Source organism: Marmota monax, unplaced genomic scaffold (genome assembly GCF_021218885.2).
Source record: "Marmota monax isolate L192 unplaced genomic scaffold, Marmota_monax_Labrador192_F-V1.1 WCK01_AAM20220418_F8-fsc00099, whole genome shotgun sequence".
Lineage (NCBI taxonomy): Eukaryota > Metazoa > Chordata > Mammalia > Rodentia > Sciuridae > Marmota > Marmota monax.
The window spans coordinates 3,469,646-3,491,799 of record NW_026692126.1 but is presented as its reverse complement, the minus strand read 5'-3'; the positions used below and the strand labels follow the sequence as shown (position 1 = coordinate 3,491,799).

General features: G+C 51.2%; 2 protein-coding genes across 2 annotated transcripts in view; both read right to left on the bottom strand.

The window, feature by feature from the left end:
• Cacna1s (calcium voltage-gated channel subunit alpha1 S) overlaps positions 1 to 6,520 on the bottom strand; it is a 63,634-nt gene extending 57,114 nt beyond the window's left edge. Inside the window, exons 1-2 of the mRNA XM_046465019.2 lie at positions 6,328 to 6,520; positions 4,669 to 4,774 (exon numbers count right to left, since the gene is read on the bottom strand). Of these exons, the coding sequence (XP_046320975.1) occupies positions 4,669 to 4,774; positions 6,328 to 6,479 (258 nt within the window). The 5' untranslated portion in view covers positions 6,480 to 6,520. The remainder of the gene's footprint in view (positions 1 to 4,668; positions 4,775 to 6,327) is intronic.
• Positions 6,521 to 7,780: 1,260 nt separating this feature from the next.
• On the bottom strand, positions 7,781 to 8,808 carry Ascl5 (achaete-scute family bHLH transcription factor 5). The gene has a single exon (XM_046462788.2). The coding sequence runs from the start codon at positions 8,627 to 8,629 to the stop codon at positions 8,024 to 8,026; it is 606 nt and encodes a 201-aa protein (XP_046318744.1). The 5' UTR covers positions 8,630 to 8,808; the 3' UTR covers positions 7,781 to 8,023.
• Between the last annotated feature and the right edge of the window lie 13,346 nt (positions 8,809 to 22,154).

The following is a 22,154-nucleotide window of genomic DNA, read 5'->3' as shown; positions in this document are numbered from 1 at the left end:
TCCTCTGGTGTAGCTGTTGGGGGGTTATACCCTTTGAATCCAGGACAATCTGGGGATCTCAGTGACCAGGGGCTTTCTGGATGGAAAGGCACTGAGGCTTGGCTCTGAAGCACTCTGGGACCTGCCCAATGAAGTTCCTCAGGTTGAAAGTCTTGACTCATCCAGAAACTTCTCTCAAGTGTACAGTGCTATCCAATGAAGGTACTGAGGGAATAGAGAGGTTGTATAACTTGTCCAAGATTGTGCACCTAATACATGGACCCCAGAAGCATACCTCCTAGCTTGGAAAACCATTTCCTAACCACCACACAACATTGCTTTTCCAACCTGGCTGACTTTAGACCCCAAGTCCACCCTCCCCCCAGTGTGATGTCGTTCACTTGGTCAGGATGCCAGCACCCTGATTCGCTTCTTGCTACCCTCTCATCTACCCTACTATGTATCCCGGAACTCCTTGCCCTCCCTGGGTCTCAGTTTCCTCTTCTGTTCAGGGAAGATCCAGGCCCTTCTAACTGACATAGAGCAGTCAGTCAGAGGGGTCTCCCAGCCCCAGGAAATCCAGGTCCATTGTCACCAAATGCTGGATGGAAGAAGAGCAGGAGAGGGACCTGGAGGGGATGTCCCTCCCACAGTCAAGCGTGCTAGCATCCCTGTCTCTGTTCACACACCTGAGCTTCAGGAAGACTTCCGTGCCTGCCACCACCATCCCCACCCCTTCTCAACCTGGCTGCCCTGGCATTTATCAAAGCAAGGAAACCTCTGTCATTAACTCTCCAGCCTGCAGAGCCAATTGCCCATGAGTGGACAGACACCTGCACCCCGGCAGGTCCACAGTTGAACTGGCTCTGACTGCCTTGCAAAGTGACACCACCATCTGCTCTATCATCCACCCTAAAACCCAAGTGTCACTCTCGCCTGCCCCCCAACCCCCTCCTACCCCCATCACCACCCCACATGCAGTCAGTCACCAAAGCCACTAGGGTTGCTCAGTGTTGTCTGTTCATTCATCTCCACCACCTCTGGGGCCAGAGTCTCAGTGGCCTCTTTGTCCCTCTTGCTGCCTCGCCATCTTACCGTAATCCAGGCTCTATGTGGTGGCCTCACTTTCTACATCCCACCTTGACCTCTGTCTTTTGCCTCCAGCCCTTTGCCACATGGCTACCTCCACCGGGAACCCCCTTCTTGCCCCGCTCCTCTACCACACTCTCCGTCACACTCCCCAGCCTTGTCCGGGCCCTGCTGCACAACAATGCGAAGCCTCTTGTTCAAAGAGCAGGAAATCAGTGGTGATAAAGGCACTAAAACATAAAACTCTTCTCTTTCACAGTCTGTACCTCTCATGCTTTTTAGTTGCGGAAATGTTGTGTGGAGCCAGCGTAGACTGTCACAGTTAACGGCTTCCAGGACCCCCCATGTCACCCTCATATCCTGTGCCCTGGCTATAGGTGAAGTAGTGCCAGGCCTTTCCCCTTAACAAGGACCTATCACCTTAACCCACACTGAACAGGTGATATATCTAAGGGTATCCCAGCATCCTCTCTGGAGACGTGAGAGTTGCTAGGTACCTGAATGGCAGATGGCTCAGCTTGGCAGAACCGCCCACCGAATGGGCTATGGCACAGTCAACCCAGGATAGACTGTTAAGTCCGTGGCTGCAACTTAGAACAAAGCAGCCCGCGTGGGAAAGGAACATCAATCAGGCGCCCCAGAAAGGCCTGTCAATCAGCAGGATCTCCTGACAAATGCCTGTCGGTCAGCAAGACCCCCTGGCCAATCCTGGAGTTCAGCCAGCTCCCCTGACCAACTCCAGAGGGACAAGGGACCCTAAAATCACCTTTTCCTGTCCCAAGCCCTTCCCTTCCTACTGTAAGCCCCGTAAAAGTCCAGTCCGGTAAGCTCCCATGAGGTTTCTCCTCAGACCCTGCTCCTGTCCACTCTGCCGGTCTGATCAAGTTCCACCTGGGAGTGATATCCCAATAAAGCCTCCTTCGGTGGCCTTTTAAAATCTGCCTCCTTTGGTTGCTACCTGCCTCACCTGATCTTACAGGGACAACCATAGTTTTACCCTTCCTTAAGATTCCAAAGGACCCAGTTCCTGCACCCAGGTCTCTGCCAGGCGTCCAGGGGGCCACGGCATAAGGAAGCAAGCTGAAAGCCCATCTTTGAGGCAGGGAGGTGGCAAGACGCAGGAGCACAGTGTGAGCCAAGTCCCAAGCTCCCAGTGTGTGCTACTGTCTACAAGGACTTTACTTACAAAATAGAAATTCAAGGATAAACTTAATTAAAATTTTGATTGTATGTCTACAGAGCATTAAGCCTGAAGCCTGGGGCCCTCCACAGTTCACACGGCCACAAAGCTGGCCCCATCCTCATCCCTCAGGTCTCAGACTCTGTCCCATCCTTTGGGAAGCCTCCCCAACCCCTAGTGTCCAGTAGGCCATCAGAGTGTCCCCAAACCTCACATATTGCCCATTTCATTTTAACTACCTCTTTAATTGGTTTAATCGTAATTACTTGTTTAACTTATTTTGTTAATTAAGTTTTGAAGATAGAAACTGTCTATTTGGTTCACAGTTATATCTCTAGTAGGTGCCCGGGATATAAGAGGTACTAAATATATATTTGTAGAGTGAATGAGAAAGTTAATGCAGAATTAGGTCTCCCCTCTTAAAAGCTATGGGTCATTTTGGATAACAGGAAAGTCCCCAACCTTTTTCAGATATCTACAAAGAGGCCAGTAGGATGAGAGAGAGGTAAAAACCTAACCTCCCTTCCTTCTGCCCTGTCCCCTCTCATGTCCCTCTTGCTGGGTGTTGTGGAAATGAAAGAATAATTTACAAGAGGGAGTGAGGAGGCCTCAGGCAGAAGCTGGCTGTGTGATCTTGAGTATCTCCTGCTGTCTCTGGGCTTCACAATGAAGGCTAATAGCCCCAGGAGCTCTGACTTGCCAAGTGACATCTGTGGCTCTGGATAGGCTTCCGGGCAGCTTTCTCTCCCGTGGACCTCACCACCCTGTTTCTATGAGCTGTACACCTAACTCATGGTGTTTCAAGATGGGAGATGACATAACCATTAGGGTGCAATTTGACATTCTCTGGGGAGAGCAGAATTTCTTGCAAAAGCAGTCAACTTCTTAAGCAGTGCACATGGAACTGAGGCCCAAAAGTATGACTTTCCAAGGGGATGGTGGACCCAGAGCCCTGCTTAATTCAGACACACAGAGAACTAAGTCTACCTTGTAGAAGGACCTGGCTGCACCAAAGACCTTCCCCGCCCACTGAGGTTGCACAGGCCCTGCCTCCTTTAATCCTGTTCTTCTTCCACCTTCAAGAGCTCGGTTTTTTCTACTCACAGAAAGCACATATTTAGAATCCCAGCCTCTCCCCAACTCAAGATAGGTTCCCATGGAAACCAGCAGGAGGAGAGGCAGAGAGAAACTGAGGATGCAGGCTAATGGGCCCCTCCCTCCTGTCCCCTACAGTTTCGGTGCAGGGAAACACCAGGTTGAGATGGCAGCTTCCTGGGACCCAGGGCCCCACCCCTGTGAGGTGAGGCTTTACCACTTTACCACCTCCAGCCCCTGAAGGTTTCTCTAGAAGTCCTCCTGCTGTCTCCACCTTGGCAACACAGCCCGTATAGGAGCAGAGCCCAAAGTCAGAAATCTGGGTTGAGGCCCTGCCTCAAGGCTTGGATGGGGGTGACTCTGGACAAGGTACCTAAATGTTCTTAGGCTAGTTTTCTTGTCTTTTTTTTTTTAATTTATTTTTAAAAATATTTATTTATTTATTTTAGTCATAGTTGGATACAATAGCTTCATTTATTTATTTATTTTTATGTAGTGCTGAGGATTGAACCCAGGGCCTCGCATGTGCTAGGTGAGGGCTCTCTACCACTGAGCCACAACCCCAGCCCATAGTTTTCTTGTCTTTTAAACAAGCCTAATAATGTTACTTACTCCACAATAGTAATTATGAATATTTTAAAAATGCAATAATATAAACTACTTAGCACAGAGTCAGGCAGCTGATAAACACTTAAAGAATGTGAGCCATCTTTATTATTAGCTGACTTTTGGGTAAGAAAGTGCGACAACTTAGAGATAAACCTCAGCGTTCACAGGCAGAAAGCAGAGTAAGGTGGGAGGAGGTAGGATGGCCTGATTCTGGAAAATTCCATCCAGCTCTGGAATTGGACAGTTCATTGTATCATTGGGAGGGGTGGAGAAACAGTGGTATTATAGAACTCTAAAGCATGCTCTTTCTTCAAATTCTTAGGTCTAACACTCCCATTAGGCAAGCTCATGGAAGCAAATTCCTTCTGGATTATATCCAGGGAAGGGAAATTACATCCAACCTCCATGGCTCACTGGCTGACCTCACAGAGGCTCAGTTTCCACCTCTGTCAAATGGGTGTCAATCTCGGTGTGGTTGTTGTGAGGCTGTCATGAGTGTTCTCTGGGCATAATGAGGCCCTGTTCGGTGCAGGCTGATGATGTCACAGAATCTGGGATGAGCAGTTTACCCTGCTGCCCTGCAGGGGGTGGGGAAGGCCAAGTGCATCCGCAGGATGTTGAACCACTGGTGTCTCCCACCAGGACAGAGTCCTCCAGTGGGGTGTACCCTGCCTGGGATTGCAGTCTGCGGGAAAGGGGACAGAGGGCCATCTTACCAGGCCGAGGTTCAGAGTACTGTTGTCATCTTCAGGCATGGGCAGGTACACAGCCAGGGCCACACAGTTGGCAAAGATGGTGAGCAAGATGATGGTCTCAAAGGGTCTGGTGCCCGGGTTAAGGAGCGCCTGAACTGGGGTTATAATGCCAGGGGGATGGACAGGCTCCTGGGGACCCTTCCCCACTCTCCTGTGGGGTTCCCCGGAGACCTTGTTCCCTCTCATCAGGAACAGGTAAGTTCCACTTAGACTCTCAGGGACGCAAGGGCTGGCACCCAGCTGAGGGTCACTGAGCTTTAAGGGCTAAAGAGTCTTCTGGTTGTTCCACCCTCAGTGCCTACCCCTTGCCCCAAAGAGCTGTGGCTTCTGAGATTTTTGTCCTGACAACCGGTGGGGGCTCATCCGAGAAATGGCAAGAGGCTGGGGCTGCTCCAGGTTCAGACAAAGTCCCCCACAGAACAGGGGCTGGAAAGAGGGAAGACAGAGACATGCAAACCAGGGTGCACATGCTTCACCCGCCAATAACCACCCCACTCTCCAGGCCATTTGCAGAGGTCTGCCTGGGCCCCTGCCTATCTTGACTTTCACACCTTAGGAAGCAAGTGTGTGGGAGGAGTTAGGGAAAGAGGGGCAGTGTGGGCCATTGGTGTGTGGTTCCCACCTCTCTAGGTGGGACACAGGGCAGAGGCCTGCAAAAGGAGAAGGCTCAGAGGAAGAAGGCTGGAGAAAAGGAGGCAGCTGCCCAGTAGTCTGCTCTGACAGCAGACAAGCAGGGAGGGAGAGGCCAGGATTGACGTAGCCGGGCAACTGTAGCTGTGGGGAGCAGGGCTGACCCCCACTCTAAATATCTACTTGGCCCCATGTCCCTCTTGCCCTTCCAGTTGTCCCTCAAGCTCCTATCTTCAAGGAACAGCTGGTGGGAGCCCACACTTCCAGAGCCCTTCAGAATATTTCAAATTCTCCTGACCCTCTCCCTAGGAATCCACTTGACCCAGGCCCCCTCCTCTCTGCAGCTTCTTCCTCCTTCCCCAAATAGTCCAAATATTTTCAGCGTTCTTCCTCCCAGAGCTCATGTAAGCAGAAAGGGACTTGAAATCCCTGTCCCTGGGGTGGTATGTCTAAGCTGAAGCAGCCAGGCTTGGAGCACCAAGAGCAGGCCTCTCTTCAAACCCATTTCTCCCCCCCCCCGCTTCATCCCCAGCTGGGACTGGGCCCCAGAAGAAGCCTTCCCACAACCACTCCTGATCTTCTCTTTCCCCCTCTCGTGGAGGGTGAGGCTTTTCTCAAGGGGGCTACTGTAGCTCCCCCTCACCATCTTAGTCCACCATGAGACAATGATTTCAAAATCTGAGTAGGGTCTCAAGATATGGATTTGGGCATAGCTGGCACAGTCCCTATGAAACAGGCACTTCCCCGGGTCGCCAATAGCTTCTCTGGCTGTCATCTAGGACCTGAGTGGGAAGCCCTCCCACTCCTGCCTTCTTCTCCAGTGTGGTGGAGACCTTCCTTCCCAAGGGTGTCTCAGGTTGTTCTGAGGCAGTTTACCCCATTTCAAGTCCCCAATCACTCTAACCCTCAAAGTTTGAGCTCTGTGACCACCACACACTCCTCCCCCACATCATGCACCCTCTCCCTACTTCTCGAGGCCTTGAAGGATACTTCCATTCCACAATGCTGATACAGGCCTTCCTCAGGGGGTTCTGGAGGGTCAGGCAGAACAAGGCCCGGGGTGGCCTGGGCAGAATCTCAGGAACAGGCTTCTTGGGCTGCTTCTTCTTCGGCCCCTCATCCTGGGGTGAAGAGGGCTCCATGGCTTCCCTGGCAAACTTGCTTTCCCTGCTCCCCCACCCCACTGCCCTCTCTTCCCTGCTTCCTTGTGTCCCCAATGCCCCCCGCCTTGGGGACTGGGCCTGGCTGAGCCTGTCCTGCTGAGCCAGCCAAGCAGGGGCGGGAGTGAGGGTGGAGGATTTCTCTCCCTGCTCCCAGCGAGTAAAATTAGCCTCCACTCAGCTCCCTGCTGCCTGGCCTGAGAACCTGAGGCCAGGCAGCTGTCATTCCTTCGAGACCAGCCAGTGACATCCCAGATTGTCTCTCAGGAGGGTAGGATGGTGAAGGGAGGAATTTATACACAGATCTGAGATGGGGCAGGCCCAGTGGGAGGCAGGATGGAAGGTTTCAAGGCTGGACCAATAGAGTTTAGGAAGGGGTAGCCTGGGGCATGGAGTGTCACCCTTCAGAATGGCCTGTCATACCAAAATTAGGATTCCCCACCCCAACCCTAGGACTTCCCCACCCCAGTCCCAGGACACTGTCCTGAGAAAATGGTAGGCAGCCTAGCTCGGTGATCCTCCCCAGCATTCCACTCCCATCGCAGGACCTGCAGGGATCAGGCCAAGACCCCTCCCATCCACCTTCAACACCACCAGGCCTGCCTCTTGTCAGGGAAACACTGAACCCCTCCTCACTGGGCTGGACGTCTCCCAGGACGACCTCGAATGGGCACACCTCTGGTATGGCACCCGCACACTGTGTAGTAACCCTGGCTTTTTACCTTTCTTCCCCACTCTCTCCCACCCCTACCTGTACCAGGGTGTTTCTCTCTGGGACTCTGGCCCCTCCTGTGCACAGTCTCCTGGCATATACTAAGATCTCTGGAAAAAGTTTATGGACTGTGAGAGCTAGCAGAAAACTCAGCCCTCCACCGCAGTAAGGCCTTTGGGCTGGGTGGGCCAGTGAGAAAGGGGCATGGGGTGGGGATGGGGGTGGGACTAGACAATGATCCAGGAATCACAAAACTCAACAATGCATTTAATTAGCCTTTTGGTGCAAACACAGTGCTAATGGACCCCAGAGGTTTATAAGTCTTAGGGGGGAAATGCAGTTCTCATTCAACCTGGGGAAAACCTGAGAAGGCTACACTGAGGATTTGGGGAGGCGGGGTGATGGCCCTCCATCAAGGAAGCCAGAGAGCGCCACCCGTGGTGTACACACATCCCATCCTTCCAAGTCTGGCTGTTCCATCGAGGCTGAGTGCAAAAGCAGTCTGGCCTCCCACCCCTCCCTCTGGGTTCCTCTCCCAAGTGATAACCGGTCGTTAGTATCTGAGGCCATCTTGCGGAGGGTCGGGGCATGGCGCATTCAAATCGGCTCGCTTCCAGCGCACTCTCAGAGACAAGGCTGCGCTGCGGTATGGACGACAGAGCGACAAGCTGGCCCCAACTAACTTTCCCAAATGCGGGCCGAGGCAGAGAGGGGGGAGGCAGGTCCGAGGATGACGGCACCGCGGGTGACCCAGCAGCGCGCACGATGCTCCCCAGAATGGGACGGTGCCTGTGGAGGAGCAGCCACTGTCCGATCAATGGCTGGATTCCTCCGACTCGAGAAAGGGCGAGGAGGAGAAGCAGGAGGACTCGGTCGACTCGGGCACCAGGGAGTGGGGCACCCGGGCCCCGCAGTCGCCGGGGCAGTCAGGCTGGAGAGCAGCTGGCCCGATGCCCGGGAGGCTGCGGGCGGAGGCTGGGGCCGCCCCGTCGGGGGCCGCGCTCAGCAGCTCCTGCAAGTACTTGATGTAGCGGATGGCGGCGCGCAGCGTCTCCACCTTGCTGAGCCGCTTCTCGGCCAGCGCACCCGGGAGGTGGCCGCGGAGGCGCGCGTAGCCCTCGTTGACGCACTTGACGCGCTGCCGCTCGCGCTCGTTGCGCTTCTGGATGAAGGCGGGCTCGAAGGGGTAGTCATAGACCCCAAAGGCTCCGGGGAAGGACATGTAGGGGAACACCCCCGCGTAGGCGTCGTAGTAAGGTGGCTCCGCATGGCCTGGGTACAGCAGGAAGGGTACGTTACCCAAGGACTCGGCCGGGGACAGCGGCGCCTGCCTGGGAGGGGGCACAACACCCAGTTGCATGCAGCTGGGGGGCCCCATGGGCCTCCGGTCCACCAGGGCCCGGCAGAAGTTATCGTTCATGGTGCTGCGTGGAGCAGGACCCAGAGTGATACCCTCACCGAATGGCCCCTATGTGGGGTCTGCAAGGTCCTGACACGGTAGACAAGTCACATCAGCAGCAGGAGCTCTGGAGCACCAGGATTTACTAGGTCCTCTTTTTGCCTCCAGGTGGCTTCCGGGGACTCCCTAACGCCATCCATTGCTTGGGACAAGTGTGGCCACTCCCAGAGGCTCAGAGGATACCCTTTCCCATCCAGCTTATGGTGCTGTGGATCTCGGAGGGCCCTGGCCCTTCTCCCCTGCACCCATGGGTAGGGCAGCTGAGCTGCCTGCTCTGCCTCCTTCTGCAGTCCAGAATGGGCACCTTCCACTGGCCCTAGCTCCAAGCCTCCATGCCAGGGGTCCCCTAGTGCTTGGTTCTTATTTTTCTTGGACTCAGGAATCCCCAGACTGTTTAGGGGCCCGAACTGTCAGAAATGCACCGGCTCAGCAGAAGGGTCCTGGGGAACGTTTCTAAAAAGGAGAAGAGTGAAAATATCAGTTAGGAAAAGTCTGCATTAGGGACTTCTTTGTGACACGCTCATCTTCAGAAGGGATTGTAGCATCATGCAGGGAAGCCACAGAGGCTTTTGCAGAGGTGGAAATCTGGGTTAAAAATCTTGTGTTTGCCCCTTAATAGTTGGGTCATGGTTTCCATATGTGGAGACATTAAAAATATCCTTCACAGAAGATTAGTAAGAAATGAGAATCAAATGAGAAAATATATATATCCTAAAATCCCTCCTACAGTGTATGACTGATAAAAATACCCAGCGACCACTTTTCAGACTGTTTGCCAAGATCAAATATAACAATGCCCCATAATGTTATTTCCTTTGAAGATGGGGATCAAATTTATTATTTCCTGGGCCTTACATTTAAAAGTGGCTCAGAAACTGCCTATTGAATTAGCAGTAGGAGCCCAGAAGCAATCACAAGTTACCCACAGGATATCACTCTTTGTTGAAGGAAGTGCATCTTTCATTACAAGAAAGATTTCATTCAGGTGTCATTGGCACTTTTGAAGCCCTCTGTCCAACAGAGACACAACCACTAATCCCTTTCTGTGTCCACTTGGGGCCAGGATATGCCGTCTCCCTCTATCCTGGGTTTCTCCTTCATGGCACTTTACAGAGGTGCCTATTCTTTCACCTCTGTGTGCCCAGAGCCGTGCCCAGAGCCTAGCCCAGCCGATGGCAATGTAATACGTGCTGCACAAACCTATGGAATACCTGAGAGGGGATTAGGCAAAAAGCTGGGCTCATCAGGGTGGGACTTAATTACATGTAGCCTTTCCAAGGTTTTAGAAAGCTGTTATTTCAGAAATAATTGGTCTGTGTTGGGTTTAAGTGCCACCAAGCCCATCACCTGTGGTTATCAGAGCCAAGGAAGTGTCATTTTTTTTTTCTAGAAGTCTCTGATCCTGTTGTCCCTTCCTGTGTGTGTCTACAGAGTCCTTAACTGCCATCTAAGCACTAATCACATCATCTTGTCTTTACGGAAATTCTCGGGTTTACTGAATGAGTGAGCGAGTGGGTTTTGCATCTCTCACAGAGTGTCATGAGGCTTTGGACAGTGGGCACGGCTTCTCCATGAGACAGAGGGACCAGCTCTCTCCCCGCTGGGGAGGCAAACTCAGTTTCTCAAGAGTCTTCTGCACCTTATTGCCTTGTTCTTTTGCAGGCCCAAGTCTAGGATTGTCCTCCATGGTGAACAAGAACCCCTGCCCCAACTCCCACAACCCCCAGAATAAACAAGGACTCAAAGCATCCTGGGGCTTGGTGTGGCTGTCCACCCCTGCAATCCCAGGGACTCAGGAGGCTGAGGCAGGAAGACTGAAAGTTCAAGGCCAGCCTTGCCAACTTAGTAACATGCTTTCTCAAAATAAAAAATAAAAAAGGGCTGGCGATATAGCTCAGTGGTAAACACCCCTGGGTTCAATCCCTAGTATGGAAAAAAAAAAAAAACCCTTCAAAAAACAAAAACAACCATCATGGAAACTCACATTTGCACTTGTTTTTATGTTTCTTTTTGCACTTGCTTTTAAGTGGAAGCAAATGCATGAGACATCAAGACAATTTAGTCTATCCCTCCCCCTCTCCCCATCGTTTTAAAGAGACGGTTCCAGAAAATTTCTCCCAAACTGATTCTTGGCTCCACCAGAACAGTCTCCTGATACACTGCTCATTCCTGACTCACTTCTTGGCTGATGTCTCCTTGGGTTTTGGAGGCCTCTGTCCACTTTTCTGCTTTGCTCAATCTTGCCATCCAAAGGGGAGGTGCAGACCCATTCCCACCCTGAGAGCCTGGCTTTCCAGCTCTTGACGTGGGTTTTCAAAGTTGTGTGTTCTGAGACGTCACCCAGTGTGAGCACCAGGGTGGGTAGGGGCTAGGCTTTCACTTTCATGGATAATCCTCTCTGTCCCTCAGTGCTGGGCACATAAAGGGTGCTCAAATTATTGGCTAGAAGTGCTCTTCTGTAACAACTTGTGTCCCATACTGTACTCCCTCCCATGATCCCCATCTCTTTATAGTTGATGTCATTATCAAAGTTTTATCTGATACAGGTTGGAAATTTATCTTAATGATTATTAATAAATTCAACTTAATTTTTGCTCAGGTTGAATCAATATTCATAACATTCATTTAAAATAACTTAGCTTACATATTCTTTATATTTTTTCCCTAAAACTATACAGAAAAATGATTCAGGCAAGAAACCTCACAGCAGGACTATTTCTTAGCCTGTTCTGTCTTTACTGTTAGAAAGAGAAGCACAGGTAGGACACACCTGTGAGTGAATTTTTTTATTCTCTAACATAAATCCTCTGTCCCAAAGCAGAAACTGAGCCACATGGTGTAGACCATTACCATGAAGGGGCATGATATTCATTCATTAAAGACTTACTGAGGAACTTCTAAATGCAGGGATGGCTACAGGTATTGGGATAGATTGTAGTAAAATAATGATAATTACTGCAATTGTTACTTATGACACTGTGCTAAGGGATGCATGCGAATCATATTTGAATTCTCACGGCGTTCTTCTGAAGTAGTTGTTAACATTATTCACTTTTATAGGTGAGAAAACTGAATGCCTAGTTATCTTGAACTAGTAAATGCTAATTGACTCTATCCAGCTTCTCTTCTCCTTCTCCTGGTATTTCTCCTACTGCCTCTCATCTGATCGAAGGATCAGAAAGGCTTGCACTGACCTAAAGAAAGGATGTTATTAAATTATGATTTCTGTTGGAGGGGTGTTTGCTGCAGATTAAAATTATATTGTTATGTTTTCTCTGTTCTGAAGAGAGGTACTGAAGGACACCTTGGTCATCCTTGGGAGGGCAATATGCCTTCAAAGATGTTCTTCAATGTTGCCCATGGATTTCTGTTGCTGGAAATATGACTGAGGCTAGCACCTGGAGCTTAGCCCTGGGAGCCTAATGAGGAGGTCCCTTGCCTGAGCTTAGAAAACCCAAGGAGGAGCTGTGAGCGGCAACTTTCCCATGGACTGCTTCCTACACTGGGCAGAACCAGCCGTCAACAGCGCCACAGTGTGGTGGCAAGAAAAAATGCAAGTAGCGAATGGGAGAATATTGCTGGAAGTCCCTGTTACTGCTCCCCTTAGGGGTTGAATCTCCTTCCAGGTCTTTTGGAAAAATCAGAACAAGGAAGAACCCTCAAGAACCCTCATGTTTGCCAAGATGTACTAATTTTCTTCTTGAGTTTTTGAAGCAATTCACAACATTTAAACTTTCATTATATTCAATAAAATTTGCATAAATGTATTTTGTTATTGATTTTGAATAAAAATTAGTGCATTGTATCAGGCAACTTCCTAGGCAAAAGGGTGGTTCTTATATTCCCTATAGCAGCTTCTCCTCCACATGCTAACTATCATAGAAAGAATATAGTTGATACAGGGAATGCAATTGACTGAATTATATTATGTGCATGTCCAAATATGCAACAATGAATCCCACTAGTATGAATAATTGTAATGCACCCATAAAACAAATTTTAAAATATATTTTTAAAAAGAATGTTATGGAGTGAACCCATGGATTACCTCAAGTAGCCATGGACTGTTACCTGCAGACAGTGCTGTCTACTCTTTCAAGGGGACTTGGGTCTCCTCTGGGATTGGGGGCACCTCCCCAGCTCCCCAGCTCTGCTCTACTCTCATCTACTTTGCCCTGGCAGCAGAAGAGCTGATGTGCTTGGCAAGGGGTACCTGAAGTTCTTCTGCGAAGCAAGCTCCAATGAAATTTCCCTTTTATGTCCATGGTGTGTGACAGTGCTATCCCATTCAGCTAGTGGAGGGTCAGCTATCACCAGATAATGTGTAGAGAACTTTATAATCTTCAGTCCAACTTGCAACAGAGAGGGGAAGTGGTCACTGGGGGTCTCCTGGGCCTCTGTCCCAATTTTTGCTGCTTCTAATTGTGCCCCGCCAACATGGGCCCCTTCCTGTCACATGCTTCCAGAGGCCCTAACTGTGCACACCAGCCAGGAACAGATGGCACATTATTGTAACTTGCTTTGGCTGGTCATCATATCTCACCTGCTGATCCCTGTCCCAACACTCTCCCAGGTGCCCAGTGTTCACTGGGCCCCCATTTGTCCTTTCTCCAGCCTTATATTCTTGGTGGCCAGTGGGCAGTCCTAGCGTTCTCTCTCTAGAGGTCTTTCTGACACTGTCCCCGAGCCCAGGTTGTAAACTGTAAACACAAGACCTCTCGTCTTAAATTTCATCATGGACCCACAGAGTTCAGGCTCAGTAGATATTGTTGATGGACACAGTGAGAATTGGCAGAGGCAGAGGTGAACTTTGGGCAGGCTGGGTCACTCACAGAGCAGACACCGCAGGTCTATCTTCCTTACTTTTCTGACTACTGTTTTTGCTGGGACAAGAATTAGGTGTCTGAGATCAGAAGTTGGCTGAATATATCCAGCAGAAGACTGTGGTTCCAAAGAGGTTTGAGGCTAAATGTATTTGTCATGGTTCATCTGCTTCTGCCATCACTCGGGGACACCCCTGACAGGTGCTCAGTCCACAGTGGTGCTTTTCAGCAGCAATGAAACTGCTTCCAGGACCCGCCCCCCCCCCCAACACTCCCTTCTATTCCTGCTGCCAAATACTTGGTGAAGGACTCAAAATGACAACTCTGGCTTTGTGGCATCCTCTCACCCAACTTCCTGCCTCCAAGTAAGTTGGTTCCCAAAAACCTTTCCCCAAAAACCTTTCCCCCCAAACCTTTCTGCCATCAAATAACTTGGAAAAAGCTGCCTATATTCCATCCTCGGAGATCAGTGGGGCACGTTAGCCTCTCAGAGGCCTTGGAAACCCTGCAGTAAAGAAACCTATTTATGTTTAACCTAGAAATTCTAAGTAGACTACAGACTTTTTTTTTTTTTTTTTGAATCCTAGCCATGCGTCATGGCATATACTGTAATCCCAGTAACTCAGGAGGCAGAGATAGGAGGATCACAAGTTTGCAACTTAGCAAGACCCTGTCTCAAAATAAAATATGAAAGGGTTGGCGATGTAGCTCAAAGGTAAAGCATCTCTGGGTTCTATCCCCAGTACCAAAAAATAAAATAAGAAATCCTTAAGCCTACGAACATCATAAAGAATGTACTGCAAAAGATTTTACCTTAAAATCTCCAGAATCATTTTTTTTTTAAAGAAATGCCACCATCTTCCTTGAGCATCTTACAGACTGAAATATTTCTTGGGTAACTTGCCACTCCCACCATATACACATTAACACCCCAAAATACAATTCAACATAAGCAGTCATTTCAGAATCTTGATGATACTGCACGGGGAGAAGTATCTACCTCCTTCGGTCATGTGAAGGAAAAGGATAGCCAGGCCCCATGACCATGAATTCATATGCATCCTTGGGGGGCTAAAAACTGCTGGTGATTCTGGATGGACACAGGGCAGGTGTGTTCAGTGCCACTTGCTCCTTGACCTGCACCCAATAAGGCAAGTGGTATATGAGGGCCTCAGCCCATGGCCTGCCCTCTGCGCTTGCTCTCCTGTCTCAGGGTCTGGAAACCTTTGGTTGGTCCCAAGCCACTTCTTTCACCAAGAATAAAGAATCATGAAGAAAGAATCACAGAGCTTTGGCACAGACTGGCCAAGTCAAGCCCTCAAACATGGCGTCACTTTGGTGAGAATCTCGAGGAAGAGGAGCAGGATGGGAGAAGGCTAGTATGGAGTCGGTCGGTGCCTTCTGGGGTCTGCCACTTTGGAACTCTGCTTCCTTACCTCACGTCATCCTCACACCTGGGAGGAGGTGGGCATCCCTGATTCTGTTTACAGAAGAGGAAACTGAGGCTCAGAAAAGCTGAGAGAGCCACTCAGGATCACACGACTTGATTGCAATTTTCCAGGGTCTGTTTGTGTTGCCACGTGAGGAATTGCTTGGCTGGTAAGGGTCCTCACCTTTTATAGGAGTCGTGATTATCACAGGATCAGGGGGCCAGAGTTGGATGAGAGACTTGGTCCTTCTTAATTCTCTGTCACCTGATTTGTAATTTTGGGGAGTCACAGAAAGACATTCTGAGAGGCATCTACCCCATTACCAGGCTTCCAGCTCTGAGCCCCTCAGGATGCTTGGAGGAGGGCCTAAGAGCATCTCACTGCCCAGAGTCCCCATGACAGAAAAACCTGGTGGTAGGAGTCAGAGGGTCAGGTCACACTGCTCCCAGTGGATCCCACCCTCTGCCTGTGCGGGTGGAGGAGCCTCAGCATGGCTGCTGATTTCTGTCAGCCTCAGTGTCCTCATCTGCATATGGGGGGGTATGGTGCCTACCGCATAGGTGACTGTAAAGGTAAAGGTCATGTACAGGGACCACATGGCACCCTCCAGGAGCTGCAGCTCTTGACCATCAAGCAGGAGTGACTTTGGGAAGAGTTGCAGCTCTAAGACTCTTGGATGTGGCTGCAAAGACCCCAAGATGGTGAGGGCCTCCCAGCAACATGGCAGCTGGCCAGGACCCTGATGGCCACCTCTAGTACCTTCCCATGGTCACAGCTGTCCTGACAGAAGTCGAAAAGGAAATGTCTATATATTAATAGCCTGATTTTCCCCCTTCAAATGTTTAAATGAAAAGAGGAACTGAATTCTAATAATTATAATAAGTTGAAGGTATTGGCTATACCCCTCCTGGCCTGTCAATCACCAAATGTCTCCTGAGCTCTGTCCAGGACCCCTGCTGTGGGCTGGGCTCTGCTGACAGCCTCAGCCTTCAGCTTAGAAGAAGGTAGGACAACATGGCAGTCGCTGAGACCAATACACACCTGGCACTTATGTGCCACACTAACTATTGCAGGTCTGCTAGGAAATGCTCCCCAACCCTGTGATGTCAGGACTGATGTGTCCCTAGAGCACAGAGTGGAGACCAAGACACAAAGTGGCTAAGAAACTTGCAAAAGGTCATCAGCTGGAACAGGGCAGAGCTGGCATTCAAATCCAGGCAAGAGGGCTCCTTATTAAAGACCACTTGCTGTATGCAGGGCAGAGAGAGACCAATCCACCAGAGAGGTGAGAGCAGAAGGAGTCAGGAGGAGAGAGTAAAGCCACCGAGCACCGTGTGAAGAAGGGTACTGTGCTCCTGAGTTCCGGAGCTGGCACGTGTGGCGGTACTTTGTGCCCAATATACCCATGAGTGGTTTTATGACCAAATGAGTAAGCTGGCTAAGTCACTTGTGAATTTTAAAGTTCCAGGCAAATATCAAAGGATTATCATTATTAATTTTTGTGATTGCCATTTTTAAAAGGAGCCGTCAGCCACTGGGTAAAGATGAAAGTAGAAAGTGCCAGACCGTTTCTCCAGTATCATTTCAAGCCTGCAGAAAAAAATTCATTCTTCTGTTTATCACCAGGAGACCTGCTACCTTCACCTTCAGAAACAGAGAACTACTGGCTCAGGAGTCACTGAGAACTTGAAATTTGGAGCATGCCTGGATCAGAGAACAATAGCTAACCCTCACATATAACTCCTTCCGTGCCAGCCGCTATTCTAAACGATACACACGCATGTGCCTACATACACTCATTCATTCACTTGTTCTCACTACAGGGTAGGTACTACTTTATGGATAGGAGAATGGAGACCCAGAGAGATAAAGCAACTTTCTCCAGGCCGCACAGCTGATAAGTGTTGAACTTGAATTTCAAGAGAACCTGGTATATATACACTTTGGTACTAGTGTATCATCATCATCCTGTTCAGGGACAAGTTTTCCTGGGCCAGAAAGAATAAGACTGAAATTCAGGAGAAAATGTGCCCCATACATTACTCCTACTGCTCCCATCACACCCTTGTCCCTGCTGTCAGATGCATTCAAAAGAAGGAGAAAGAGGCCATGGCTTAAAAGCCAGGACAACTGGACTCTTGTCTCAAAGCCACCATAAGTGTGCTAATGTGATTCAGTGGACAAATCTTTTAAGATGCAACTGCTCCTTTCCATTCAGAAAGCAGAAATACCTCCACAGGAGGCCATCAGCCTCAATGCCCCACTGGTGTCAGGCTGGCAGGGGACATAGGAGAAGGGAAGGGAAAGGGCAGCACGGCCCTGGGCAAGGTTTGAGAGGGAGCCCAGCATCTGACCTGATTTCCCAGGGGAGCTGCTGCCTCCTGCTGTCCCCGTGCATCCTGCTTGAATCCCTGCCTGCCTGCAGCACTTCTGAATTTGCCAATGCTCATTTCAAAAAGGACAAAAAAGAGAGAAAAATCACCCTGTGGATACCCTGGAGGCCCGGTCGGGATGAACTAGGTTGTTCTGTAGAAGAATCGGCTTTGCCCAGAAACACAGGCTGGGGATTGAACCCAGGGGCACTTAACCACTGAGCCACACCCCCAGCCCTATTTTGTATATTTTATTTAGAGACAGGTCTCACCAAGTTGCTTAGTGCCCCACTAAGTGGCTGAGGCTGGCTTCGAACCTGTGATCCTCCTGCCTCAGTCTCCTGAGCTGCTGGGATTACAGGTGTGCACACGGCGCCCCGCGGTGCACCACTGCTGTCCCCTCTCTGCAGCAGCCTTCTCTGCTCTGAGCTTGGGCTCAGGGAGACGCTTCTTCCGGGAGCATGAGCCTCACCTCTCCACCCACCGAATCCCCCCGCCTTTAGGAACCTGTGTGGGTCGCTTCATACTCCTGGAGCCTCCCTGCCCGCTCCTGTGTCTATTCTTTTTCTTTTTCTCCCAAATCCTAGATCCTTTGCATGTTGGTCCCTCATTGGCCACAGCTGACTTGGGGCACTCCCGCTGTGTCCTCTGGCCTTGCCACACACTGCCGTCTAGGTCTCTCTCAAGGAGAAGGCATTCTGGAAGGGCAGGAGCTGACCTTATGCACCTCTGCATCCTGCAGGACCCAACACTGTGCCCGATACTCTGGAGGAGCCCAAGAAGCTGCCCAAAGAGCACACGTGCTTCAGTGGCCAGGCACGTGGTCCTGGGCCTGTGACACTCATCCATGCATGGTTACAGCAAAGGAGGCGCTCTCCACAAACGGAGTCTGCCTGGCCTGACATCTGCAGCAGAGCAGCTGTGCCGAGGTCAGGGACCTGAAAATACAAAACTCAGCCATGCAGACTGCTTTCTCGGGAAGGATAAAAAGCACCGGCTCAAGGGGAGGAGATTAACAGGGAAGACCCTTTGGAAGGAGAGAGCCACTTACTGGGCATCACCCATATCCTAGCAATTTATTTAATCCCTTTAATTTCCCTTTCTGGTCACTTTTCAATCCCATTTTACAGATGGAGAACTAAAGCTCTGAGAGCTTAAGTGAATTCAAGGCAAGATCATATTTCTAGTAAATAGCAGGATTAAAATAATAAAATATATGGTTTTCATACTGTGTTAGGTACCAAACACTTTACCCATGGGATTCTCACAATAGAGTTATGAAGCAAAATACTGTTATTAACCCATTTAACATATGCTGGATAAGCAAATAGCCTGTGGTCATGCAGCTGTGCAGTGATGGAGCTGAGTTTTGAGCCCAGACAGTCTGCTCAGAGGCTTTACCCCTCACCACTGCCTGGCATCGCCCAAGTTCAGACTAGACCTAAGCCCTCTTCTACCTGGAACCTTCCCATTTTAGCTCCTTATCAAGAAAGCCTTCCCCAGAAGATTTCTACCCAGAAAATCCATCATGTCATCTCTGGACACTGACAGGCCAAACCCAGTGGGCTCTCCAGAGGACAAGTCCATGGAAAAATTCCTGGCTGGTGGCAATGCCCTTGGCAGCACAGCTAATCTCCCCTTCCCCCTGGGAGGTGGGCGCAGCAACCCCAGCCAGCAGGTGGCTCGGCTCTGCTTTCCTTTCCTTTGGGTAGGAAAGCCATCGGGTGACTAAGCCCTGCATAAACAGTGCTCCCAGCCTCCCTCCTCCGCCTGAGGGGCAGCTCTATTTCAGGACGGAACTCTAGGGCCTCATCCCTCAGCCACCACTTTCGCGCGTGGTTACCGGTTCCTGGGGTTCCCTCCTCCAGCACCGCTGCTCCTGGGCCTCCAGGGGGACAGCAGAAGCTCCCGTGCTGCTCCACTGTCCTGCGGGGCCTCTGGCAGCCTCTGGCCCGGCTTCCCTGTCACAGCACCAGGAGCCAGGTACACTTTACCTGATTAAGTTTCAAACGGCGACACACCCAGAGGAGGAGGGAAGAGGGGTGGGGGCGCCTCTGATCTGGGACCGGCTCCCAAGGAGGAGAGAAGGCCACTCCTGGCCTGCTGTGATTGGCTGCCCCAAGTCCAGGCAGGAGACATGTAGCTCTGGGCTGGCGCCTAGGAAGAGCAGAGATGTCGTCCTCAGGCACTGCCCAGCTGGAGGCCAGGGGGGAGGACATGTGTGGTCCAGGGATCGGGGCAGCCCAGGTACTCTCCGATGCCCTTGTGCAGCCCAAGGGCCTTGAACACAGGGTCTCTGTGGAGGGGGAGGACAACTCTGGCATTGCTTTCAGGACACCAATTTGGGGGTTGGGTGGTCACTGAACACTCCTGGGGTTGAATGGAGGACAGGAGGGCTGCTGTGGCTCTCTAGGACACAGCTCCAGGGCTGTGGGGGTCTTTGCACAGCCAGCACTAGCTGGGGACTGCAGGGCACAGAGAGGCACGTTTGCAGAATTGTCCAAAGCAGGAGCAGCTGGGCCCTTGGAGAGGACCCAGGCCTTGGCCCTTGGGGGTCAGCTGAGGAAACTGGTGTCCAGAGAAGAAAGGGACTTGTCCAGGGGCAGCAGGTAGCTGGTGTAGCCTTCTGCAAAGAAGTCCCAGCTCCGTCTGGTGGGAACCGCTGGTCTCTGGAAAGCCTCATGATAGCAACTTCGAGAAAAGGGGTCCGGCCTCCACTATCCCACAGGCGCTCCCTGGGGAGTGGGTGGGGTGCCAACAGGACCCTTCTGCAGCCATGGGCAGACCCGCCCTCCCCCACCCAGACACGATAAGAATGATAGACAACTATGCCTGCAGCCAGTGTCTCTCTCTCTCTCTCTCTCTCTCACACACACACACACACACACACACACTCACATAACCCATGAGATGAGTTACTGTTCCCATTTTTCAGGGGAGAAAACGGAGACAGCTTGACATCCCCAAGACCACACACAAGAAGGGTCAGGGCTGGGATTTGTTGCTGGGCACTGTGGCCACACTCCCAGCCACCCCCCCACACACACACACACAGTACCTTGCTGGGCCGGGAAGGTCCAGGGAGCCTGGGTTGGGGCATCTCTGCAGCAGCACAGTCTCAAGAAACCCTCTCCTGGCCCTTTTGTCCCCATCTAACCAGCCAAGGGCCCAAAATCTAGAGAGAGCCAGTCGCCTAGAGATGTAGCCCTGAAAGTGCCTCGGGTGGCATTGTCCAGGGCCCAGGCCTGCAGTATTGACACCATGCTCCTTCCCAAACTCCTGACATCTATGGGGCCATTTGTGCTCAAGGTTCACCTAGTATTTTTCTTTACATTTCTCACTCCCCTGCCCCTTTCACTTGTCTCTAGTATCCATATTCACAAAATCATGAAGCATATATGCTTTTTCTAATACACGTTAAAATATCATCACATAAATACTTGAGTGAAAAGTAGTCTTCCATGTACCACTTCAAATTGCCTTGCTCATGTGAACTCTATTCTGGAAACCCTGGCTGGTTTAATGGCTTCTCAATTATCTGGAGAAGCAAGGCTCAGAGACAAGGTCCACCCTACCTGAGGACACACAGCAAGTATCAGAGCCAGCACCAGGGCCAGGGTTCCTGAGTGCCCAGCTTGGAGCCTTGACCCTTCATGTCCCCATTGATACAGTAATCTGAGGAGCCCCTAAACCTCTGGAGCTCAGCACCTTCGGGGCCTGCCTCTAACCTGCTCTATGCTCAGCTCCTTGCCCTGGGAGGGAAGACCAGGGGCTGCAGGGCCTCTGCCAGCTGAGGGGGCTCCAGGAGAGCTTACCCCTGGGGAGCTCAGAGCTGAAGCTCAACAAAGGTGGGGTGTAGCTGAGGGGCAGGGTTCTGGAGTGTACGGGCCCCTGATAAAGGTGAGCAGGAGGACTCTGCTGAACTCACAGGGCCTTGACGGATGGGTGGGACACTATGCCATGACAGTGTCATCGTGCTAGTGTCATAGTGCCGTGGGCAAGATCAGCCAGCCCTGGCTGGGTGCCTCCAGTGAGGGCTGCTGAAATAGTCTTTGACACTTTAACATGTTCCTTACAACAGTCCCGCGTGCAGCTAGTTGGCATCCCCGTTTTACAGCAAGGAAGGGGGAGACGGGTAGGGTTAAACCTGACTCAGTGCTGCTGAGCTAGTAAGGAGAAGTTAGGGTTCGCACCCGGCTACTGGGCTGAGCTTGGGGTCTAGCCACCCCGCTTGCTTCCCTGAGTGGAGGCCTGGCCTTCTTGGGGAGCATCTGCCCGGCCCCCCACCTGGCAGCCATCATCTGATGAGCACTTACTCCAGGCCTGGGCCACGGTACTGACAGACAAGGGGACTGGCTCAGAGTGGCTAAGGGGCTGCCAAAGGGCTCAGCTGGGCTGGGAACTCAGGCCGATGCTGGCTTTCGGGCGCCCACACTGTCTGTTTACTCCACCTACTGACTCCCGGAGCCTGTAGGAGGTGCTGTGCTGCCAAAAGCAACTGTCACAGCAGTCACCAAGCCTGGGCTGGGGCTCCCTCTTCCAGGCCTTCAGCTACTTCTTGCAACTCTGCTCTCCCCTGGCCCTGCCACACCAGGCAGGGATGGAAGCAGGGAGCTGGGGAGAAGCCTGGGCCAGCTCTGGCTCAGACCTAAACGAAAGCCTCAGAGGGCAGCACAGGACCAGTGGCCTGCCTGGACCAAAGACCCAGCACCCACCTAGTAAGCATGTAATTGTAGGGACATCTAATTGCCCCTCTTCTGAGGGCTTGCGGTAACTCCTTCCGACTGGTTCTGGACCAAAGCCAAAGAGGCAGGCAGATCATGGCCTTGAGGCCTGTTAGTCTTCAATAAAACACCAGTGC

Coding starts and splice junctions, on each gene's coding strand:
- Ascl5 (XM_046462788.2), bottom strand. CDS start 8,629: ATGAACGATAACTTCTGCCGGGCCCTGGTGGACCGGAGGCCCATGGGG.